Source organism: Empidonax traillii, unplaced genomic scaffold, assembly GCF_003031625.1.
Source record: "Empidonax traillii isolate 1590-97213 ecotype Southwest subspecies unplaced genomic scaffold, ASM303162v1 scaffold22:size5013007, whole genome shotgun sequence".
Classification (NCBI taxonomy): Eukaryota; Metazoa; Chordata; class Aves; order Passeriformes; family Tyrannidae; genus Empidonax; species Empidonax traillii.
The window spans coordinates 2,484,356-2,503,955 of NW_020955215.1; the positions used below are offsets into that span (position 1 = coordinate 2,484,356).

Sequence of the window (19,600 nt, forward strand, 5' to 3'; positions counted from 1 at the left end):
TTTCCCAGCCTCAAAGATTCCGTGATCCTGTAACTCCGTTCTCCCGCGGCCCCGGGCGGCTCCGGCGGGCGGGGCGGGAGGCGGCGCGGCCGAGCGTGACGGGGAGGGCGGGAGCGAGCGGAGCCCGCAGCGAGCACCGACCGGGCCGCCGCCGCCTCCGCCTGCGCAGCGCCCGCACCGAGCCCGGAGCGCCATGGCGGCCGCGGCCGCCGAGCCCAGCACCGGCCGCTACCAGCAGGTGAGGGGCGGCGGGGCCGGGCCGGGCCGGGGCCGGGCGGCTCCCGGGGCGGCGGGGCCGGGAGCGGGGCTGGGCCCGCGGCCTGGGCTGGCGGCGGCGCCCGGGGCGGAGGCCGCGGGTCCCCGTGGGGCCGGGCCGGGCTCGGCCGCGGAGCCGCTTCCCGCAGGCTCGGGGCCGGGTGTGCCCGGGGCCAGGTGTGCCCGGGGCCGGCTGTCCCTGTCCCGGGGCGGTGTGTGCGCCGGGCCGGGTGTTTGCCCTGTCCCGGGGCGGGTCCCGACCTTGGCGCAGGGCGCTGTCCTCGCCTGTCGTTCCCCCCCGCGGGTCAGCGAATCCCCCGGGGAACGGGCTCGTTCCGCATCGGCCTGAGGTCACCGTTAGTTTTATTCGACCTTTCATGTGTAGGCTCCTCTGAAACCCCCCCAGGCCGGGGGCTGGCCTTGCAGAGCTCCCTCGGGAATTCGGGGTAGTCCTTCCCTCCCCTGCCTCCCGTTTGTCAGCACTGCCCGCCCCTCGGGAAGGGTCGGGGCTCAGCTGGGCCCCTCGGTGTGACCCAGTTCTGGCCGGCGCCTTTCTGACATGGAGAAATCCTTACTACAAGTGAGGGAGAAACCCCTCGGAGCAGCACCCATCTCGCTCCTGCTGAACCGGGGTTCTCACAGGAAATCGCTGTGTTGTGACTTTTCCTCGGTAGCCTTTCCAGCGTGGGTAGGCTCGCTCTCGTCAAGAGTTCGAAATACACCCTCCCATGGGATGGAGTACTTGTCTCATCTGACAGCTGGAGGTCTCTGTGTTATTACGTGCTGGCAATGTGAAAATTAAGTAAAACTCAGGTGTTTTCTTTTTTCTTTTTGGTTGTTCTGTGCTAAACAGATGTGTTCACTTAAAATGGCAAATCTCTTTGTGTTGTTCTTGGAACTGGTAGGGATAAATAACCAGGTCTCTGCACTAATCGCCCTTCTCGGTGCAGTCCTTCCGTTGGTGTCGACCCTGAAAAGTGTCTTCACAAAAACCTTTTCCCAAGGGATCTAGCAGTGTGTCCCATCACCTGGAGCTCATGGGGATAGGTGACAGAATTGCTGAAGGACCCTGTTGCCTTGGTCTTTGGTCACCCTGTTCCTGGCTGATAATGCACTCCTGGTTTCCTTAAAGAGGGCTGAGTAAAGCTGTTGTTTGCCCAGCTCCTGCTCACACCTCACAGACACACAGCAGACTCATCTGTGGAGCGTAGCCGTGCATGGTGCTGCGGAGATTAGGGAGCCAGGCTGTGCCAGAGGATTTGCACTGCTAAAGACAAGCAGATAATGGAGGCCTGTGAAGCGACTGGTGTAACTGGAGCGCAGAGTCAGATTTTCACATGTAAATGTATTCACTTTTGTGTAGCTCTTTAGAAATTGCTTTGCTTTCCTCGCCCTCTGCCAGGACCAGGTATTCTTATTGTGAAGTGTCCTATTGCTGAACTGGCTCCTAATGTTTGTGTTGCTCTGAGAAACCCTGCAAGCTGTAAAGATGCAGAGTTGGGATTTAGATGAAGAGGAGATGAGAGTGTGGGAGTGTCTCTCTAGCATTGAATGTGTCTGTTTTTCTTCCATGTTTTGAAACTTACTGTGTTTGTGAATGTACAATAATGAATGTTGACAGACTGATAGTGAAGTGATAAGGGCTAGAGTACCAAGTAAGTGGGGGTAGCCTGGAAAAATTCAGAACAAACTCATTTAATCCTTTAAATTATTGGATTATGAGGCAGTGGAGGAATTTTAGAACTTTTTTCTTTTCGGCTGATGGGTGTAATGGATTAGTGGGGTTGGTTACACTCATAGGTGGTTCCTGTACAGGTAAATGCCCAAACATGCTGGGAATTTGTATCCTTGCTCCAGGAAGGGTTACTGGTGTATCCACATGTGTGTAGGAGCAGCACTGGTGAGGAGTGGGCACTATTGAACATGTACAAATATGTAAGATTCCTCAAGTGCCTGTATTTTCAGGAACAAAAAGTGATAGTTAATGAGGATGATCTGAGAACAACAGAAATAGATAAACGAGTTTGAAACCTGTGTGTTTCCTCACCCACCCCTTCCTCAGCCCTGTGGATGGAAGCTGGGAAGGTGGAAGTGTGGGCTGTGCCCCTCAGCAGCCCCTTCCCTGCAAACTTACAGCCTGTGTCCGTTCCCCAGTGCGGGCAGTGCTCAAGGGCTGTTCACTGATTTATTTTCCAAAGCCAACTTTCTAACCCTGGGCTTTGTTCAGGCATGAGATAATCTGATAAAAAATAGCCTGCAGTGGTGGCTTTGGACGATGCGAGTCTGAGCTCACGAACTGAGGAAGTGCAGCTCTGTGCAGAATAAAGCTAAAACTCTGGAGAAGGGATTTCAGCTTCCCTGGACCCTTCCATGAGGAACCAGGCTGGGGCAGGGTGACCGGGGCAGACAGCGGGATTTGGATCCTCCTCTGCAGGCTGGATGCCAGGGCTGTGCTTGTGGAGGCCCGAGTGGGAGAGGTTTGGGAGGAAGGAGGGCTGCAGACTGCCCTGGAAGTGTTGTTCCAGGCAGTGCTGTGTCCCAAAAAGGTACACCGTGTCCCAAAAAGGGGCACTGGGAGGCTGTTGTCATTTTGACCTGCCTTTGGGAAAGTTACACAGGGATGTTGTTGGGATTAGGGGTTTAAAGCCTTTTGAGCATAGTGCCTGGATTGTGAGTTCAGTGGCAGAACTGTATTTCATCCTTGGAATAGAAATTATCCTCCATTCTGGAAAAAATAGCCTGGCTTTAACAGGTTTATTTACACTCTGTGTTAGCCAGGTCTGCTTTTCACTTGAAGCATTCGAAAATAAATGTGAGGTGTATGAGTAATGTAAACCCACCTAGGAAATGGTGGGAGTGTTAAATAATGAAGACATATTCCTTTTTAAGTGCCATTTCTTCCTGTTCCACTTGTTGAAGGCTTACATGGATCATGAATCATTCCATAAAGGGAGGTGGCTATGGGAAAAATAGGGAAGAAAGATTTTTCCCATTTGTTTGTTTTTCTTTCAGTGAAACTGTAGAAGGTAGAATTCCTGAAGATAGAATGGGAATAGAATTTAAATCCACAAAGGACCATGATGCTTCCTTAATATCTGGGAAGGCTGGAGTGGAACAGGGAGGCAGGTGTCAGTTGCTGCCTCGTGGGTACCTTAAGCTTGTATTTAAGTTCTTAACTGAAATGGGCACACATATCAAAGCTAAAAAATGAGAATGTACCAAATCTTTTAATGTCAGCAGTTCGAATTAGAGATGTCAGTGACTGTTTTCTCAGTGAGGTACTTTTAGTGTGCATATGTTCTAGCTAAAATAACAATGGTAAGAAAACTTCCAGGATAGGTTGTTTACACTCTTATTTATTTATTTAAAGTAGAAAAGGAGATGTCCATTGACATAAAAAAAAAAGTTAAGATTAAAAAAAAAATTGTAGCATAAAATCACTTGTGCAGCTGCTGCTCTTGGGTTGTGTTGAAGCTGCCCCATGTCCAGCCCAGGCTGTGACTAAAGTCTGGTTGTTTTCTTCTGAAATACCCACCTCTGTAGGCAACACTACCTGTCAGGTGAGTTCACAAGGTTTTAGTGATTCTATGTGAAGAAGTAATTATAGAACTAAAATACATTCCATCTGTAAAACTCAAAGGACGTGGGAAAGGCAGGGAAACAGTAGCAGTCCAGTGTCATCACACAGCTTGTGTAACAGGAGAAAATAGCTTTGCATGCACACTTTTAAATAAAATATTATCTCGGGAGTCAGGATTGTGTTGGACTCTGAGCTGGGCTCCTTTGGTGCCTTTTCTCTCTTCACTGAAATTCAGTGGGGCTCAGTAACCTCCTTGGGAAGCAGCTGTAGGAACAATCTCTGAGGGCTTTGGGTTGTTAAGTGGCTCCCAGAGGACGTAGTGCCTCTTTAGGTGAGCTTGGCATCATGTCCTAAAAGCAGCCTTTTAGAAAGCAAGTATAAAAACTTCCGTGTGTGTGAACTGTCATCCTTTGTCCTTGGGACTAGTGAGAAAAATTCAGGTTTAAGGTGAATCCAAGCATTCTGTTCCTTCCTCTGGTGAAATATTCAAATTTGGTATATGATGGCACAATCAAATGTTTTTAACTTTCTTCATATGACAGTTTTTAAAAATGTGATATTTTAAAATGTTTAAAAGATTCAGAATTCTTTCTGTGATGCCTTAATGTCCTGAAAAACATTAATCTGATCCTGACTTTTATGAGAAGGCCTTATGCTTTGTTAAGTGGGAGAAATTTAATTACAGCTATCTAGGATTAAAACCTACTTCTTCCATATTAAGATCTTGAACACTCAAGCTTAAGACCAGTCTGTGGGTGCAGGTTTGTGCTGGCCCAAGTGCTTGTTTACAGTCTGTCCAGACCAGTCTAATTCCCTGTTTGAACAGAAAAGAGGGAATTACATTAGTGTGTTTCCCAGGACTGAGGAGTATTTCTTTGTTGTGAGGCCCTTGGCTGCAGTGAGTCAGAGAAGAAGAGCATCCTTGTGAGCACAGATTGTATTTTGACGGACGTAAAATACGTTTTGGTTTGTGTTTTTACCTTGGTGGCTCCCGGGGTCATTGCAAATGTCCCCTCAGGGGGATGCTCCTGCTGGTTTCTGCTCCATGTGTTCTTGCTGTGTGGCAGGGAGCTGGTCCAGCTGGGGAAAAAGAGGTGAAAGGTGGGAGAGGGAGTGGAGGCACAGTTTTCAGTCCTTTATTAAAATGGAGGAGTATTTCAGAATCACAGAACCATCGAGGTTGGAAAACTCTTCCAAAATCGAGTCCATCCTGTGACCGATCCCCACCTTGTCAACTAGACCAGAGCACTGAGTGCCACGTCCAGGCATTCCTTGAACCCCTCCAGGGACAGTGACTCCACCAGCTCCCTGGGCAGCCCCTTCCAATGTCTGACAACCCTTTCCATGAAGAAAATCTCAGGCTGGCACAGGCCTTGGAGGCCACTCCCGGATCCAGGCTCTGCTCAGGGCCGTGGGGAGAAACGGTTTCCCAGCATGGCCCGGGCAGGAGCGTTGGCATCTCCCGGGGGCAGGGAGAAGTCAGGGGAGGGATGGCTTAGCACAGCTGCCAAATGTGTCACCTAAGAAGTGCTCAGCACACTTCGTGCTGGGTGCAGGGAGCTGGGGCAGACACGCTCCTCAGGGCTGGCAATGCTCCAGGAAATCAGCTGGAAGTGCCTGGGGGAGAAAACAGTTATTTGCTCATCAAGGAGAGGGCTGATGGGTGTGGGTTGGCTTGTCTAGTAGCTTATCATTATTCCTGCTGATTAATAAGCTGATATTAAGTTATAGGAATCTGCAACAGCATCGGGCAAAAGTCAGGATTTCAAAGTGGGATGCATTTAAAGTGAAGCATAAGTCAATAAAATAGTTCTCTTCAGAGTTGACAGCAACTTTAATTTGCTTCCAAAAGGCCAGGGATATGGAAGGAGAAGAGTCAGGGTTGTTGAGATGGGAATGAGTGTAATCCTTTTTGTGGGCAGGCTGGTGCCTTGCTGGAATACTCTCAAGTTTAGTAGCAATACATATTTCTAGGTATTTATTTATTTTAATGTTTGGCTTGCAAAGCTTATGATTTCATAGTTCTGGAAAAAATCATTCCTGTCACCTTTTAAAAAAAAAAATTGATTTTCTTTCTATCATTAGCCAAAATATCTGCCTTTTTAATAATCTCAGGAGAAACCATAGTAACAACAAAACCGAGACATGGTGAGGGTTATCTTCACTCTAGAATTCCTCTGTGGCATTTCTGTGCAGTTCTGTCCAGTCTGCCAGAACGTAAAATAAGAACTGGAACACAGTAAACATTGATGATAAATGGCTGACTTAGCACATTACTGTGATATATTGCTAAGGCCAAGCTTGTAGTAATGCTGATTTAAAGTAAAAATATTTACATGCAGGACTTGGGGAAGGGGAATTTAAAGATCCAAAACCGTGTCAGCAGCCCTTATGCTGAGTTTAGGAAATTTGGAAGAATTAACGAGTATATTTATTGGAAATGCTTTCTTCAAAGTCTACATGGAAATATTTCCAAACAGTTTGAACTTTCATGCTGCTGTGCTGTGTGTATTTACTCAGGATGTGTCTCGGTCAGGGGGAAGTGGCAGCCAGAGGTGATGTCCTGCTCAGTGCCAGGCTTCTGATTCTGGTTTTTGGAAAATAAATATCCCTGGGTGTTCTGTCAGGCAGCTTTCTGTTGTTTTAGCTGTCACAGCCAAACTGTTTTTTAATAACTGTGTGCATGGCTGTAAAGACTGCCTTATTGCCACAAATACCAGAATCTTGCTTTAAAAGCTAAAATCCATCAGTGAATCAAGGAAAGAATTACCCCACAGCCTCAGCCAAACAGACTGAAGTCAAACACTGCTTTAACCAGGTTTTCCAGGTTCTGAAGCCTCCGGGGTGGCCCAGAGGAGAATTCCTGGGAGCTGAGAGCGTACCTGGAGCTGTGCAGGTCAGATGGGACACAGGAGGCCAGGGCAGCGCAGCACTGCCGGCCCTGCGAGGCCTCATGAGTCATTCTTCCTGTCACATGAACCCTCCCTGCTCTGCTAAGAGGCACTTAGTTGAATTTTAGATGCCTGGAATCATTAAAACGGCTGGAAGGCATTTGTGTACCTTGTCCATTAGAAGAAAAATCTGGTTTTTATAACTGTAACCTCCTACAGCCTCGAGCTCTGCTTTAGAAAGTAGCTGCATTTTTTGTGTCATTACCTGAATAGTGATGTTTGAAGCCAGCAGTGAATTCAGCTGCTTTCTCCCACATGACATTGGTGGAAGAACATATATTTCTTTTTACTATTGAAAGAAGAACCAGTAGTAGGAGTTAATATTCCACTCAATTATCTGCGTCCTCTTTTGTTTCATCTCTTCCAGTGTTGTCACATGTAATGCTTTCCTTCCCCCTCCTTGGTGATTGCGCTCTCAAGGTTGTACATGTCTTCTTTCTTACAGACATGAGGGGTTTAATTTCTGCCACCCCCTCAACCTGGAGAGCAGCTAACACAGGGCATGTGGTATCCAGAGTGTCCCAGGTGTGCCAGAGCCTTTCCTCCTCTGTAAACAGACTGGGTCCTGCCTAGGCAGAAGTTAAAAAGGGTAGATGTGTGGGATTTTCATGGATAGACTGACAATAAGCATAGTGGAGCATTTTCTGAGAATTCATAGACTACAAAGCTGAGAGGGTCACAGAATGGTTTGAGTTGGAAGGAACCTTAAAGCTATGACCTTAAAGCTCATCCTGTTCCTTCCACTATCCCAGGTTGCTCTATGCCCCATCTAACCCAACCTTGAACACTTCCAGGGATTTGGCACTCAAAGCTTCTCTGGGCAGAGACTGAACCAAGTAGTTTGGCTGTGTGTTGCTCTGTCCCTTTAGTTGCCCTTCGTGCTCTGTGCAGGCTGGTTTTGGATTTCTGCAGTAGTGCTGTCTCTTTTTTTTTAATTTTTAAAGCATATTTTGATAGGCAATTACTTCACAAGTTAGCTTGCATTTTCTTCTAATGGCTGAGTGCCATGGGGTTTATAAAATAAGGCATTTTTGTTTCCTGGAAAGGGCTCATGCTGAGTGAGCTGGTTTGAGAAGATGAAGATGCATTGCTGTGGTGGGAGTTGCTGCCATTGCTTTGTGCCCTGGGGCTCATTAAAGCTGCAGGTGAGGCAGGTCCTGCCACCTTCACGCCCCGTGGCCTCACTGCCAGGGCACAGGGAGGGATTATTTGCTGTGGTTCACATCTGGCCAGGGACCAGTGTTTCGGATGTCTCCCAGAGCCACAGCTGCTCCTGGCATAACACGGATTAAATTTTCATCCGGATCACTGAATTTCTCCTTCTTCAAGGAAGTGGCTCAGCTTTGTGTCATGTGAGGAGTTCTTACCCAGAAAGCTTGGGGCTGATCAGTACTCTTATTTTTTCCTACCTCTTCTGTTTGGAAATCGTGAATGGGGAGAGGCTGGTGGCTTGCTGTCAGACGAGCAGGGTGAGCTCCAGCTGATGGTGAATCAGAGTTCAGGGCTGTGATGCTCTGTTGATTTGATACAGCTGGACAATGCTCCTGATTTTTTTTTCCCAGCACTTCCCAGTATTATTTCCTCCCCTTTTCCCCTCTCGGGCAACCCCTTGGACCTGCCAAGAGAATCACTCGTGTTGTCACCTGCTAAGCCCAGTCAGGATTTTCACAGAGGACATAGATATGGTCTGATCTGGAACAGGCTATAGATTATAGACTTTCACTGGCACAGGTCGCCCAGAGAAGCTGTGGCTGCCCCATCCCTGGAAGTGTCCAAGGCCAGGTTGGACAGGGCTTGGAGCAACCTGGGATAGTGGAAGGTGTCCCTGCCCATGGCAGGGGGGTGGAGTGAGATGAGCTTTATGGTCCCTTCCCACCCAAACAATCCTGGGATTCTGTAATCTTTGATCTTAGGTGGCAAAAGGAATAGAAACCCAAAACACAGTTGTGTATCCAAAGTCTGCCTTTAGAAGTGGGAGTTGCTTGGGTTTTTTTCCCCTGATTAGACGTACAAGTGAAATAAGAACACAACCCCACTCCCTCAACCCCTGCGTTAGGTCTGGAAGGACTTGAATAGCAACATGTTTGTCCAAAGGAAAGAAGGCAGAATGTCATGGATGGCTTCAGGAGCATTGGCTGGGTGTCAGGAGGGAAAGCTCAAGGAGATGTTGTTCAGTGCTGATTGCAAACAAGGGCAATACCTCCTGCTCAGGGCAGCAGTTCAGTCCCAAGGTGCTTTTTTGAGGTGAGTTGTCATTCTGCAGACAACCTCAGCAACTTTGCTGCTGAGATGGTGGGAAATGGAAAGAAGTTAAAAATGAGATGGCATCTGTAGCCTCATTTCTAGTGTGTTCTGCTTTGAATTGTTGGCCTGCTACTGCTGCTTCCTTGATCAAAGCCGGCCTGGCACACCTGCCTCGTGCGAGTGACACTGTACCCGTGATAGCTCTGTGGTTATTTATATAGAGCCTGTGGGAAGCACAGTGCACAAAATAAACCATCTCCTTTTCAGTCATGCAGTGTGAAAGGTTGAAGGGAAATGGCAAGATTCATACTTACGTGCATCATTATGTAATGTATCCATGGAAAAACACTTCCTTAGCAAAGTCACAGGCAGCAATGGAGTCTTTTGTTGGGTATCTCACAGTATTTCTTTGACTGAAACACATGCAACTGCTGCTCCTAAGCAGTGGGAGCTGAGGAAGTGCCAGGGAAATGGAAAGGTACTGGAAAGCTGTGTGCTGTGCTTTGTTGGAGTCCAGGTGTGTGAGGAGAGGATTTAAAAACACATTAAAACTGAGATGGCATATTGACCATTCCAAGTGGGAGTGCTTCGAAGGGAGGCGGAGCAGCTGCTCAGTGTCCCGTGGTGCTGCAGAACAGTCTCCTTCCAGAGGACTCTGTTGTGTGCAATTAAAGCTGCAGGGGTGATGTGACAGCACTCGAGAGCCCCCCTTAACCTCCTGTGTTGGGTCTGTTCAGCTGCAGAATGAAGAGGAGCCGGGTGAGACTGCACCGGTGGTGAGCGATGCCCCTCCGCCCTACAGCAGCATTTCTGCGGAGAGCACAGGTAACTGCCCTGCAGGGAAAGGGCTGGGCTTGCTCTGCTCTTGTTCACTGCTCTCCTCGTCGATGGCTGGCACTTCCCAAGCTGCAGGGATCAGAATTGATCCAGAGAGCCTTGTTGGTACTTGTGGTTTAGGAGATGCATTTTGGCTGTGTTCATCTGATGTCATCCCATCAAGTGGTGTTCAAGTTACAGTTCACAGTGTTCTCTGTAAATTGAAGACAGTTAAAAATCAAAGTGCTGTGAGGATTTGTGGTTCTCCTCTCATTATTTGGCATTTGGATGATACTGTGTCCCTTCCCAAAAGGACTTGTTACTTAAAAACCTTTAGAGAATTCACTCTTCCTGAACTTTTCACTAAGGACTCGGTCATAAGAATTATCCTCCTGACATGCCACTAATAACTTTAATAACCACTTAATAAGTACTTGGATCTGGAAATACAACTATTTCTGAGTATCCAAGTCAGGAGAGACAGAGCAAATGGTGTTGTTTTAAACATAAATACAGTCAAGCATGTTCAGGTAGTGTTCTGTGAATTGCTTGACACCACATAAGGTGCTCCCATGCTTTTCACCTAATGTTTTAGGGTGGCAAGAGGCTGGAAGGGTGGGGAGGGCACAGGAGAGGCACTGAGTTGTTTGAAGTCACCTGGAACACTTCTCATTCCCAACATGGTGTTTTTAAGGAACTGACAAGTTGCTTTCTCTGTAACTGTTTTTTGTGCAGCTTATTTTGACTACAAGGATGAGTCAGGATTCCCAAAGCCGCCATCGTACAACGTGGCCACCACCCTGCCCAGTTACGACGAGGCAGAGAGAACCAAGGCTGAGGCCACCATTCCCTTGGTTCCTGGGAGGGTGAGTGCACCTGGCTGTCCCAGCATTTCTAGGGTAGAATTTCTTGTTTTAACTCCTGCCCATCACATACCATGACTTTTTTGTCTTTTGTGTTGGGGTTTTTTTTGTGTGTTTTTTAAGCTTTCTGAGGCGGTGTCATTACACACTCCTGAGAGTTCTGTGGCTATTTTTTTTTCTTTTTAATTTTCCTCTGAGCGCTGTGATGATGTCAGACATCTCAGTAATACCAGCATGTGCTATCCAGATTAGCTTGGCAAGCTGACAGAGGGACTGTACTGTAGTCCTATGCTCTGTCACTGGGTTTTGGTTTTCTGTTTTTAAAACGATTTAGGATTAATTCTTCAGCTGTCTGGCATATCTACCCTTGACACTCCTGCTGTTTACTTGGTTGACTTTTCTGGAGGTCAGTGTAGCTGATACAAGGATGATAAAACCATTCTGTCAGAATTATTTCTTTTTGCTTTTTCAACATTATCTCTTGTTCAGCCCTTTCCTCCACCCCTGCTAGCATTACATGTCCACTGCTCATTATAGTTCTTCATAGAAGCCAAATTCCTTGCTGATATGATAATTTTTTGATGAGTAGAGGAATTCTTTACAGTGAGAAGGACATGCTGCATCTTGGACTAAGTTAAAAATAAATTTCATGTTATGTAGATAACATTTCATGCCCTGCATCATCTGAGGATGAGAAGCAGGAATTTTTTTCTGCTTGTATTTGTAGCCTTTTGAGATTTAGGATTCCAGCCCTTTTTTGAAAAGCCACATGCACAACGGGGGTTGCTGCATGGATGGGACTGACTTGAATGCCCCCATGGTGGTGTTTCGTTCTGATTTGCAGGATGATGACTTTGTGACACGGGATGACTTTGATGACACTGACCAGCTGAGGATAGGAAATGATGGCATTTTCATGCTCACCTTCTTCAGTAAGTACATGATGGAATGAACTTCTTTTCAAGCAGTGACCCAAAATAGTTTGGGTCACACTTAGTTTATGTAGCACCAGGAAAAAACTGTGTGCAAGGGATTTATGATTTTTTTTTTTCTCTTGGAATATAAAATTGGCTTGACCTGCTGCTTTTCTCCTGCTTTTTCAGTGGCATTCCTCTTCAACTGGATTGGATTTTTCTTGTCTTTCTGTCTGACTACTTCAGCTGCAGGACGATATGGGGCCATTTCTGGGTTTGGTTTGTCTCTTATTAAGTGGATCCTTATTGTCAGGGTAAGTTATGTGGTACAAAACAACATGCCCAGACACTGATACTCTTTTCAGCCAGACTTTTATCTCCCTTATGTTGAAGTTAGTGATAAATTTAGCTTTTAAAAGTGAAATAAGTTTTGAGCCACTTATTCACTAAGAACAGAGCTTTTTCATAGTTCTGTCCTGTTTCTATGCTGAAATTATTATAGCAGTAAAGAAAATACAGATTGCACACCCAGGTGTGTGTTGTGGATGCTCCATCCCTGGAAGTGTTCAAGGTCAGGCTGAAGAGGGCTTGGAGTGACCTGACTAAGTGGAAGGTGTCTCTGCCCGTGGCAGGGGGGTGGGAAGAGATGAGCTTTAAGGTCCCTTCCAACCCAAACCATTCTGAGATTCGTTCTAGATGTGGCTTTCTCTGACAGAGCCACTGTACTGGATGTGGGGTGTGTTGAGCAGCAGCAATCATCTGATCTGTGTAAGACCTTTACCCAGGTAAAGCCAGCCCTGCCATCGGCACAGGGATGTGCCTCTCCAGTCTCATGTTCCTTAGGCTTTCCTGTGGAAATAAACGAAATTCTCTAAAAGATGGGATGGCTGATGAGGAGAGTCGCAGTGGGAGAAGCCCTCTGGTGCCCTCTGGTGCAGCGTCCCTGCGGCACAAGAGGAGGGAACCAGGAGGAAGCTGCTGTTCTGTTCAAATGAGTGGTTTTGGAGGGATTGGGAGAAAATATTTCCATCAGGAAGTTACTTGGAGTCCATGAAATGATGGCACGCAGACATCCCAGGCTGAAAGGCTGAATTTCAAGCAAAGAATCTCGTTACCTGTGCATAAGTAGAAGTAGAGGGCATTAGTGTTAGGCTGTCAATTCATACCTCATCTTTTGGGGCTGGGAATTCTAATTTGTAAATATAGCATCTATTAACTTTATCTGTCGTCAGTGAAGCTTTTTGGGGACATCTTTTAACAGTGGTGTTAAGAACTGTTTGGTGGATTAAAAGATGTTACAGAAAGAGGTGACATTAACTCTGGATTTGATTTAAACTTTGATAACAAGTTTATATTTTGTTAGGTTCTTAAACTTGAATAGAATAATAAGAAAGAAATTATACTGTATTTTCCACTGGCGCAGTGAGCCTCAGTGCTGTAATAGTGCTGGTGCCTTTCATTCAATAGGCAGTAATTTTCCCAATAGAAAATCATGTCAGAGGGTTGCACAGATCTGGGATTTTGTTTTCAATGGCTACACCATCCAGCCTTACAGTGTAATGAACATGGGGCACTGCTGCAAGCCCGGTCTTCCCTTTCAGAAATTGCAACTGTGGTTTATGAGGATCAAGGACACGAGATAAAACAGGAATATTTGCCCAGTAGTGCCCTTGTGCTCCACTGATTGCCAGAGTTTATGGCTGGGTATTGAATCTGTCCTGTTCCCCTTGTCAGAGTCGGTGTGATGTGTATGGAAAACCAATAAATAACAGTTTGTGGAGGTAACTCATTCCCTGCAGTCTGTGTAGCTGGTGAAATGCAGCATTCCATGAGGTCTCCTGTGTGCAGTGTTGATCTGGTTATTGCTGAAATTAATGGGAATAGATTTGGATTCAGAAATTTCCATGTGATCTAACCCGTATCTTTTTTGTTTGTTTGTTTTTCAGTTCTCCACCTATTTTCCTGGTTACTTTGATGGTCAGTATTGGCTTTGGTGGGTCTTCCTTGTACTAGGTGAGTGTTTGGAGGTGAAGATGCTTAAAAATTCCGTAAGTCCAGTCAGGATTTTGTGAGCACAGCTTTCCTGGCTGCTAAATATGTGTGTGTGTAGATGTACAGCTGAAATGTCACCCTCATACTCATCTTACTAAATGCCTTCAGGTTTTAAGGGCAAGTAAACACTGTCCCTCTGCTGCCATTTCTTGGTGGCAGCATCCTGATTATCATCCAGAAGAAGTAAAGAAAGGAACAGTGCTTGTAACTGATGTTGTATCTGTTTTACATCTTAAATGGAAGAGTAGGTTGTTGCTTTCCTGGTTTTATTTTCTTTATCCTTTGGATATCCTTTATGCTTTGGAAGTGCCTGGATCTCATTTGTAGTCAAAAAATTTGTGATTGCCCAGGGAAAGTTTGGGTTTGAAATTGCCTGAAATGAAAAGATTAGGTGTCATTGCTACCAAAAATAATTGTTGTATGTAATCAGCTCTTGTGCATCCCGGTGATGAAGTCCCTCTGTACTTGTAGTGGGCAGTTCAGCTGCTCCCTCTCTCACTGAAGAAGCGGCACCTGTGTTAACTGGACAAATGTCTCTTCCCTCCAGGTTTTCTGCTGTTTCTCAGAGGATTTATTAATTATGCAAAGGTTAGGAAGATGCCAGACACTTTTTCCACTCTCCCCAGAACCAGAGTTCTCTTTATTTACTAAAGGTAAACTTTCTGTTTTCCTGAATTTGTTCTGCTTTGTTTTTACCTCTGTTTAGAAACTCTTTTAGGCTAGACTTTGCTTTAATATTTCTAGAACACAAGGCAGCAGGGAGCAGTTGTTTCCTGGTATCCAGTACCCAGCTCTTGTATCTATGACTTGATGGGGAGCAGAGGAATACTTGACATTTCTCCCTGAGTTTTTACTGTGAGGAATTGTATATTCATTTGATTCCATGACTAGTTATTGCAAGAACAATCTCTGCCCATTGGTGTTGCACTGTATTTGGCAAATGTGTCTTTCAGAATTAATCACATGCTTGAAACACGTGATGTGTCCTAAACATGAGGAAAGGTCACAAAATGTTGATAGAGGGATGTGCCAGTGCCTTTGGCTTTTGGCCCAGAAAGAGCAATTTGTCTGAATTCTGCCTGCTGTTTGAAATTGCTGCCAAGCTCCTGAAGAAATCACACTCTTGCACACCTTTGCTCTGCAAAAACCCCTCCCACCTGAACACACTGTCCTGCCTGAGCATCTTTCAGAAAGCTGAGTGCCTGCAAGTCTTTTGCTTTAATGCTGAACCTCAGCCTTGCTGCCTTAATGGGGCTTTAAAGGAGGAGGCTTAAGTAGCTGAACCCTTGTAGCATAATTTCCTGCTCACAGCAGATAATGGCCTGGCATTAACTGTCCCTCCCTGAGGGGAAGGAAATCCTGGAATGGGTTTCTTCCCAGCTGGGGAATGCAACATGATGCTCCCTTTAGAAATATCATAATAACACTCCCAATTTGCCCAAGACAGAAGCAATTGCAGCTGGGCCAGTGGTATGAAGAAACCAAACCAACCCCCGCTTCAAATTGGGGGTCATTAAATTCTTCAGGTTTTAAAACTGAGCCTTGATTTTCCAAATGCACTTTCCTTTTATTAGGAACTGCAAATTGCCTAAGATTCTGCTTCATTTCTAGTCTGTAAGGAGAACCTGCAGCACAAAACAGCCTTTGTGCAGTATTTTCCACTGGTGATAGTGTGTAAAAATAGTTCAGTCAATTTATTTACAGGTTTGAGTTCTGTTTAACAAAGTTCTGGTTTATGACCTCCTCCAGGATTTGTAATATCCTTTCTGATTCCTGCTGAGTCACCAGAGCGTTTACTTGCCCCAGTTCAATGGTCATGTAGTGTGAGCATTTCAAATCAGCTTTATCATCTATAGTTTGTCTCACTGAACAATTTTTTTAAAATTTTGCTTCTTTACCAAAACTTTATTTTCCATTTATTGAGATGTTTCTTCATTCCTTGCTTGTGAGGATGGAGGTGTAGAGTGTTTAAATTCTTATGTGTCATTTTAGAGCTTTCAAAAAGCACTTTCTCCTTTCGATATACTGAGATAAATGTCCAGAATGATTAACAAATATTACAACTTTCCCAATTCCCCTGAAAATAAATCTTTAATCCTAAATTCTGAGTGAGGGAACCGCGAAAGACTTGGATTTTTAGTGTGTTACTGTTCTTAAGATGAGATTTCCTCTGCAGGGCACGATGAGAAGGGCACGGTGAATGAGCATTTTAATGTTAGAGCAGGAATAATTTTTAGAAACTTAGAAGAGGAGCAACTACTGCAAACCATAAAATACAGCCTGGTGAAATGAATCCAGTGGAAAGCTGGTGTTTGCTATTCCACCTGTGTGTGCAATAATGGATGTGATCCTGGCATTATCCCGTAAAATATGCACAAACTCCCGAGCACTTTGCTGGAGTCGTGCCATTGTGTGCTGAGGTACTTCATAAGTCTTTAGACATCCTGTGCTCTGTGTGAACGACATCCTTCTGTTTTCCAAAATAACACTCTGACTATAGTTTCGGTGTTCAATATCCTTCTCCGACAGATGTTTTCTGGCAAATGTCTTCCTGCATTAGTGAATTCCCCCCCAAGAAGCAGCAGGACACCTGCAGGAAGTGAATCAAGGCTCTGGAGCAGAAGAAAAAATAATCACCTGCTTTAAAATAAATAAATAAAAGTACTGTTGGAAAAAGAAAAAAAGGAGAAGCATTTCTTTCTATTTGTTTTTAGGTGTACAATTTTAATAATTAATGCAGAATTCTGTAATTGTTGAATCATTAGTGGCTAATGTTTGAAACAGCTATTGCAGTCGAGTCTGTGACGTGCTAATAAAGCCTTACAGCGATAGTTTGTTGTGATTTGGTAGCATGAGCCGTCCCCGGGGCCAGCAGGGGCCAGGCTTGCTTTATTTCCTCCTCCAGCTTGGGAGCTGCTTGGGCTCTGGGTGTGCTGTGCAGCCCATGTACACTGTGTCCTGTGCAGGCTGTGTGACACCACGTCCTGTGCAGGCTGTGTGACACTGTGTCCTGTACAGCCCATGTACACCGTGTCCTGTACAGGCTGTGTCACACCGAGTCCTTTACAGCCCATGTACAGAGTGTCCCGTTTAACACCGTGTCCTGTACAGTCCCGTGGTGCCACAGCCTGTACAGCCGTGTGTGTTGTGTCCTGTACAGCCCACATAAACCCATGTCCTGTACAGCCCATGTACACCGTGTCCTGTACAGGCTGTGTGACACCGTGTCCTGTACAGCCCATGCAGCACCACATCCTGTACAGCTGTGTACGCAGTGTCCTGTCCTGTACAGTCCGCGTACCCTGCATACAGCCTGTCCTGTCCAGCCCACGTACACCCTGTCCTGTACAGCCCCCACATCCCAGGTCCTGTCCAGCTCACACCCACCGTGTCCTGTCCTGTCCTGTCCAGTCGGTGGCAAAGGGATGATCTCAAAAGCTGAAGCGACAGCCCCACGGTGGCTGCACACCTGCCATCCGGCAGCACCTGTGCTGCCCGTGGAGGAAAAGGGGGCCAGGTCCCGAGGTGTCAGAGGAAGGAGGATTACTTAGAGGTGGTACAAGTATTAATTTTTAACAGTCTATGTTCTCGGTGTTGTAGTAAACTTTCCTTTCACACTACCTACTTTTTCTGGGCTATCCGGGGGTTTTCACGGAACATGTCTGGTAGTGTAAAACTGAAAGATCACGTTGCAACTTTGTATAAAAAATTACCTTGCAAAACAAAGGCCTTTTTTTTTCTTTTTTCCCCTTTGGCTCCGGACTTTTGAGACAATTCCTAACATACCTGTAATTCCTGCTTTTATAATTTGTGTTAGCAGAGACTCTGATGCGTTCGAAATGTAGATTTAATGTGCACTCCTGTGCTTTCTGCCAAGTGGTAATTCACTTTGGAATTTTACTATGTTCAACCTGTAAATACAGCAGAACATTAATAAATGTCACTTCTTCTGTAGCAATTTTTGCTGTAGAACAGTGTTTAATTGACTTTTGATGCGTTATCACACCTGGTTATCGACGGCAAGTGCAGATCATCTGGGGGAATTTCATCACTTTTCCATAGGAAGTGTAATACAGATCTCCACATCAATGTATCCATCTTCTTTTTTGTAACCAAGCAATGCCAGCCTGTCAGGAAACGGTGACTCCATTTTGGGGGGTTTCTTGAATTTTTTAGTATTTTCATGACTTACCTGCCTTGTGAAACTCTGGTTTTGGTTCACGGCTGAACGTCTCAAATGCACAGTCCCCACAAACAAGCAGTTAGTTGGGTCTGACGGAGACAGATGGAGGTTCCACAGATTTCTCTTCAAACAGAAATAAGTGAATACAGAATTAGGAATTTTATCCTGCAAGGCAAAATCTGCAGCGCTGGGAAGCTCTGGATCACATTTGCCCAAACTTGGTCGATCAGCCTTGTGTTTGCTCTCCTGGCATCTGGGCCTTATTTGGGCTTGTATATTCAGAGAACTGGAATATTTGGCATTCCTGTTTCTCCTCCTTTGGTGGCTTGAAGCCGTGTTGTTCCTCTGCAGACAGTGGTTCTGGGAGCACCTGGAGAGATGGGTGGGTGGCGGGGTCTGGAGAAGCCACAAGTAGTTATTTTGGGTCTGTGACAGCTCAGCTGCTTAACACCACCTGAGTGGCAGGTCTGTGGTCACCTGCAGTGACCAGGTAAATGCCTTTGGCCTTCCTGCCCACACCTTGTCAGCCGGGTGGGGGGATGGAGGCTTTGAGGGCAGACACACCTGTGGAGCGACTGTGCCATGTGGGAAGAGAGCTCAGCCAGCCATGAAGCTCTTGACAAGGCCCTGGAGTGACAGGACAAGGGGGAACTGCTTTAAACTGACAGAGTGCAGATGGGATATTGGGTAGAAATCCTTCCCTGTGAGGGTGGTGAGGCCCTGGCACAGATTGACCAGAGAAGCTGTGGCTGCCCCATCCCTGGAAGTGTTCGAGGCCAGTTGGACAGGGCTTGGAGCAACCTGGGGTAGTGGAAGGTGTCCTTGCAGGGAGTTGAAACTGGATGAGCCTTAAGGTCATTTCCAAGCCAAATCAGTAGGAAGCACATTTTGAGATCTTATTTCCAGTTCCTATGAAAGAAGAAAAAGCAACCCAAAGGGAGAAGGCTCAGCTAAAGAGAGAACAGCACATGCTGGAGGAAATCAAATGTGCCTATGGAGAAGGTAGGAGCTCCACAGAGGAAAGGAGTGGGATCTGCCCGTTGTTGATGCTCTTCCACCTGTTCCAGTAAAAATATCAGTGCTAATTGTCCAGGTCATCCATGTGAAAGAGAGGATTATGCTGAGAAATAAAACCAGTCCATGGGAGACTTCCCAGTTACTTAAAACAGACATTTCCCCCTCTCCTCTTGCTCTAGATAACACAGTTATATTTCCAAGAAGTTGATAAGTATTGCTGGATTTAGGAATGATTTCTCTAAACCGTTAGGCTTTACTGCAGAAGTTGTTTCTCACAAGAGAAATGCTCCAATGAATTAAACACTTTGTGCCTTGGCCACACAAAGCCAAGGACTGACTCACGTTCAGTGGCTTCGTTAGTGGAAGTGATTCACGGGCTGGATTGCCTTGACCTCTCCTCGAGGTTGATGCACTCTGCTCCTCTCACATCCATGTGATGGCCGAGGGGACAGCCGGACATCCTGGAGCAGGGGCTGGTGGCAAACACCTGAGCGGGCCAGGAAACTTCGGTCAGAAGCTCAACCCATGCCCAGGGGGACCGTGGGAATCGCTGCTGTCTCTTTACATGATAAAGTTTTCATAGTACCTACTGTTGTTTTCATTGCCTCATGTTTAAAAGATGGCATTGCTTTCATGAGAAGGAAAGAGAAACAAATGTGTTTGAAAATACATACAATATTCCAAAACCAGTAGCAGTTGGATTAAGGAACCTATTTAAAAACTCC

At 46.0% G+C, this 19,600-nt stretch overlaps 1 protein-coding gene across 1 annotated transcript; it reads left to right on the forward strand.

The window, feature by feature from the left end:
* The first annotated feature begins 98 nt into the window (after positions 1-98).
* NDFIP1 (Nedd4 family interacting protein 1) lies at positions 99-17,633 on the forward strand. Its single transcript, XM_027902105.1, has 8 exons — positions 99-238; positions 9,768-9,855; positions 10,582-10,712; positions 11,554-11,641; positions 11,813-11,937; positions 13,570-13,636; positions 14,223-14,328; positions 16,205-17,633. Exons 1-7 carry the CDS (start codon positions 194-196, stop codon positions 14,324-14,326), a joined length of 648 nt encoding a protein of 215 aa, XP_027757906.1. The 5' UTR covers positions 99-193; the 3' UTR covers positions 14,327-14,328; positions 16,205-17,633.
* The last annotated feature ends 1,967 nt before the right edge of the window (positions 17,634-19,600 follow it).

Coding starts and splice junctions, on each gene's coding strand:
- NDFIP1 (XM_027902105.1), top strand. CDS start 194: ATGGCGGCCGCGGCCGCCGAGCCCAGCACCGGCCGCTACCAGCAG. Junction 9,856..10,581: donor CATTTCTGCGGAGAGCACAG/GTAACTGCCCTG, acceptor TTTTTTGTGCAG/CTTATTTTGACTACAAGGAT. Junction 11,938..13,569: donor AGTGGATCCTTATTGTCAGG/GTAAGTTATGTG, acceptor TTTGTTTTTCAG/TTCTCCACCTATTTTCCTGG.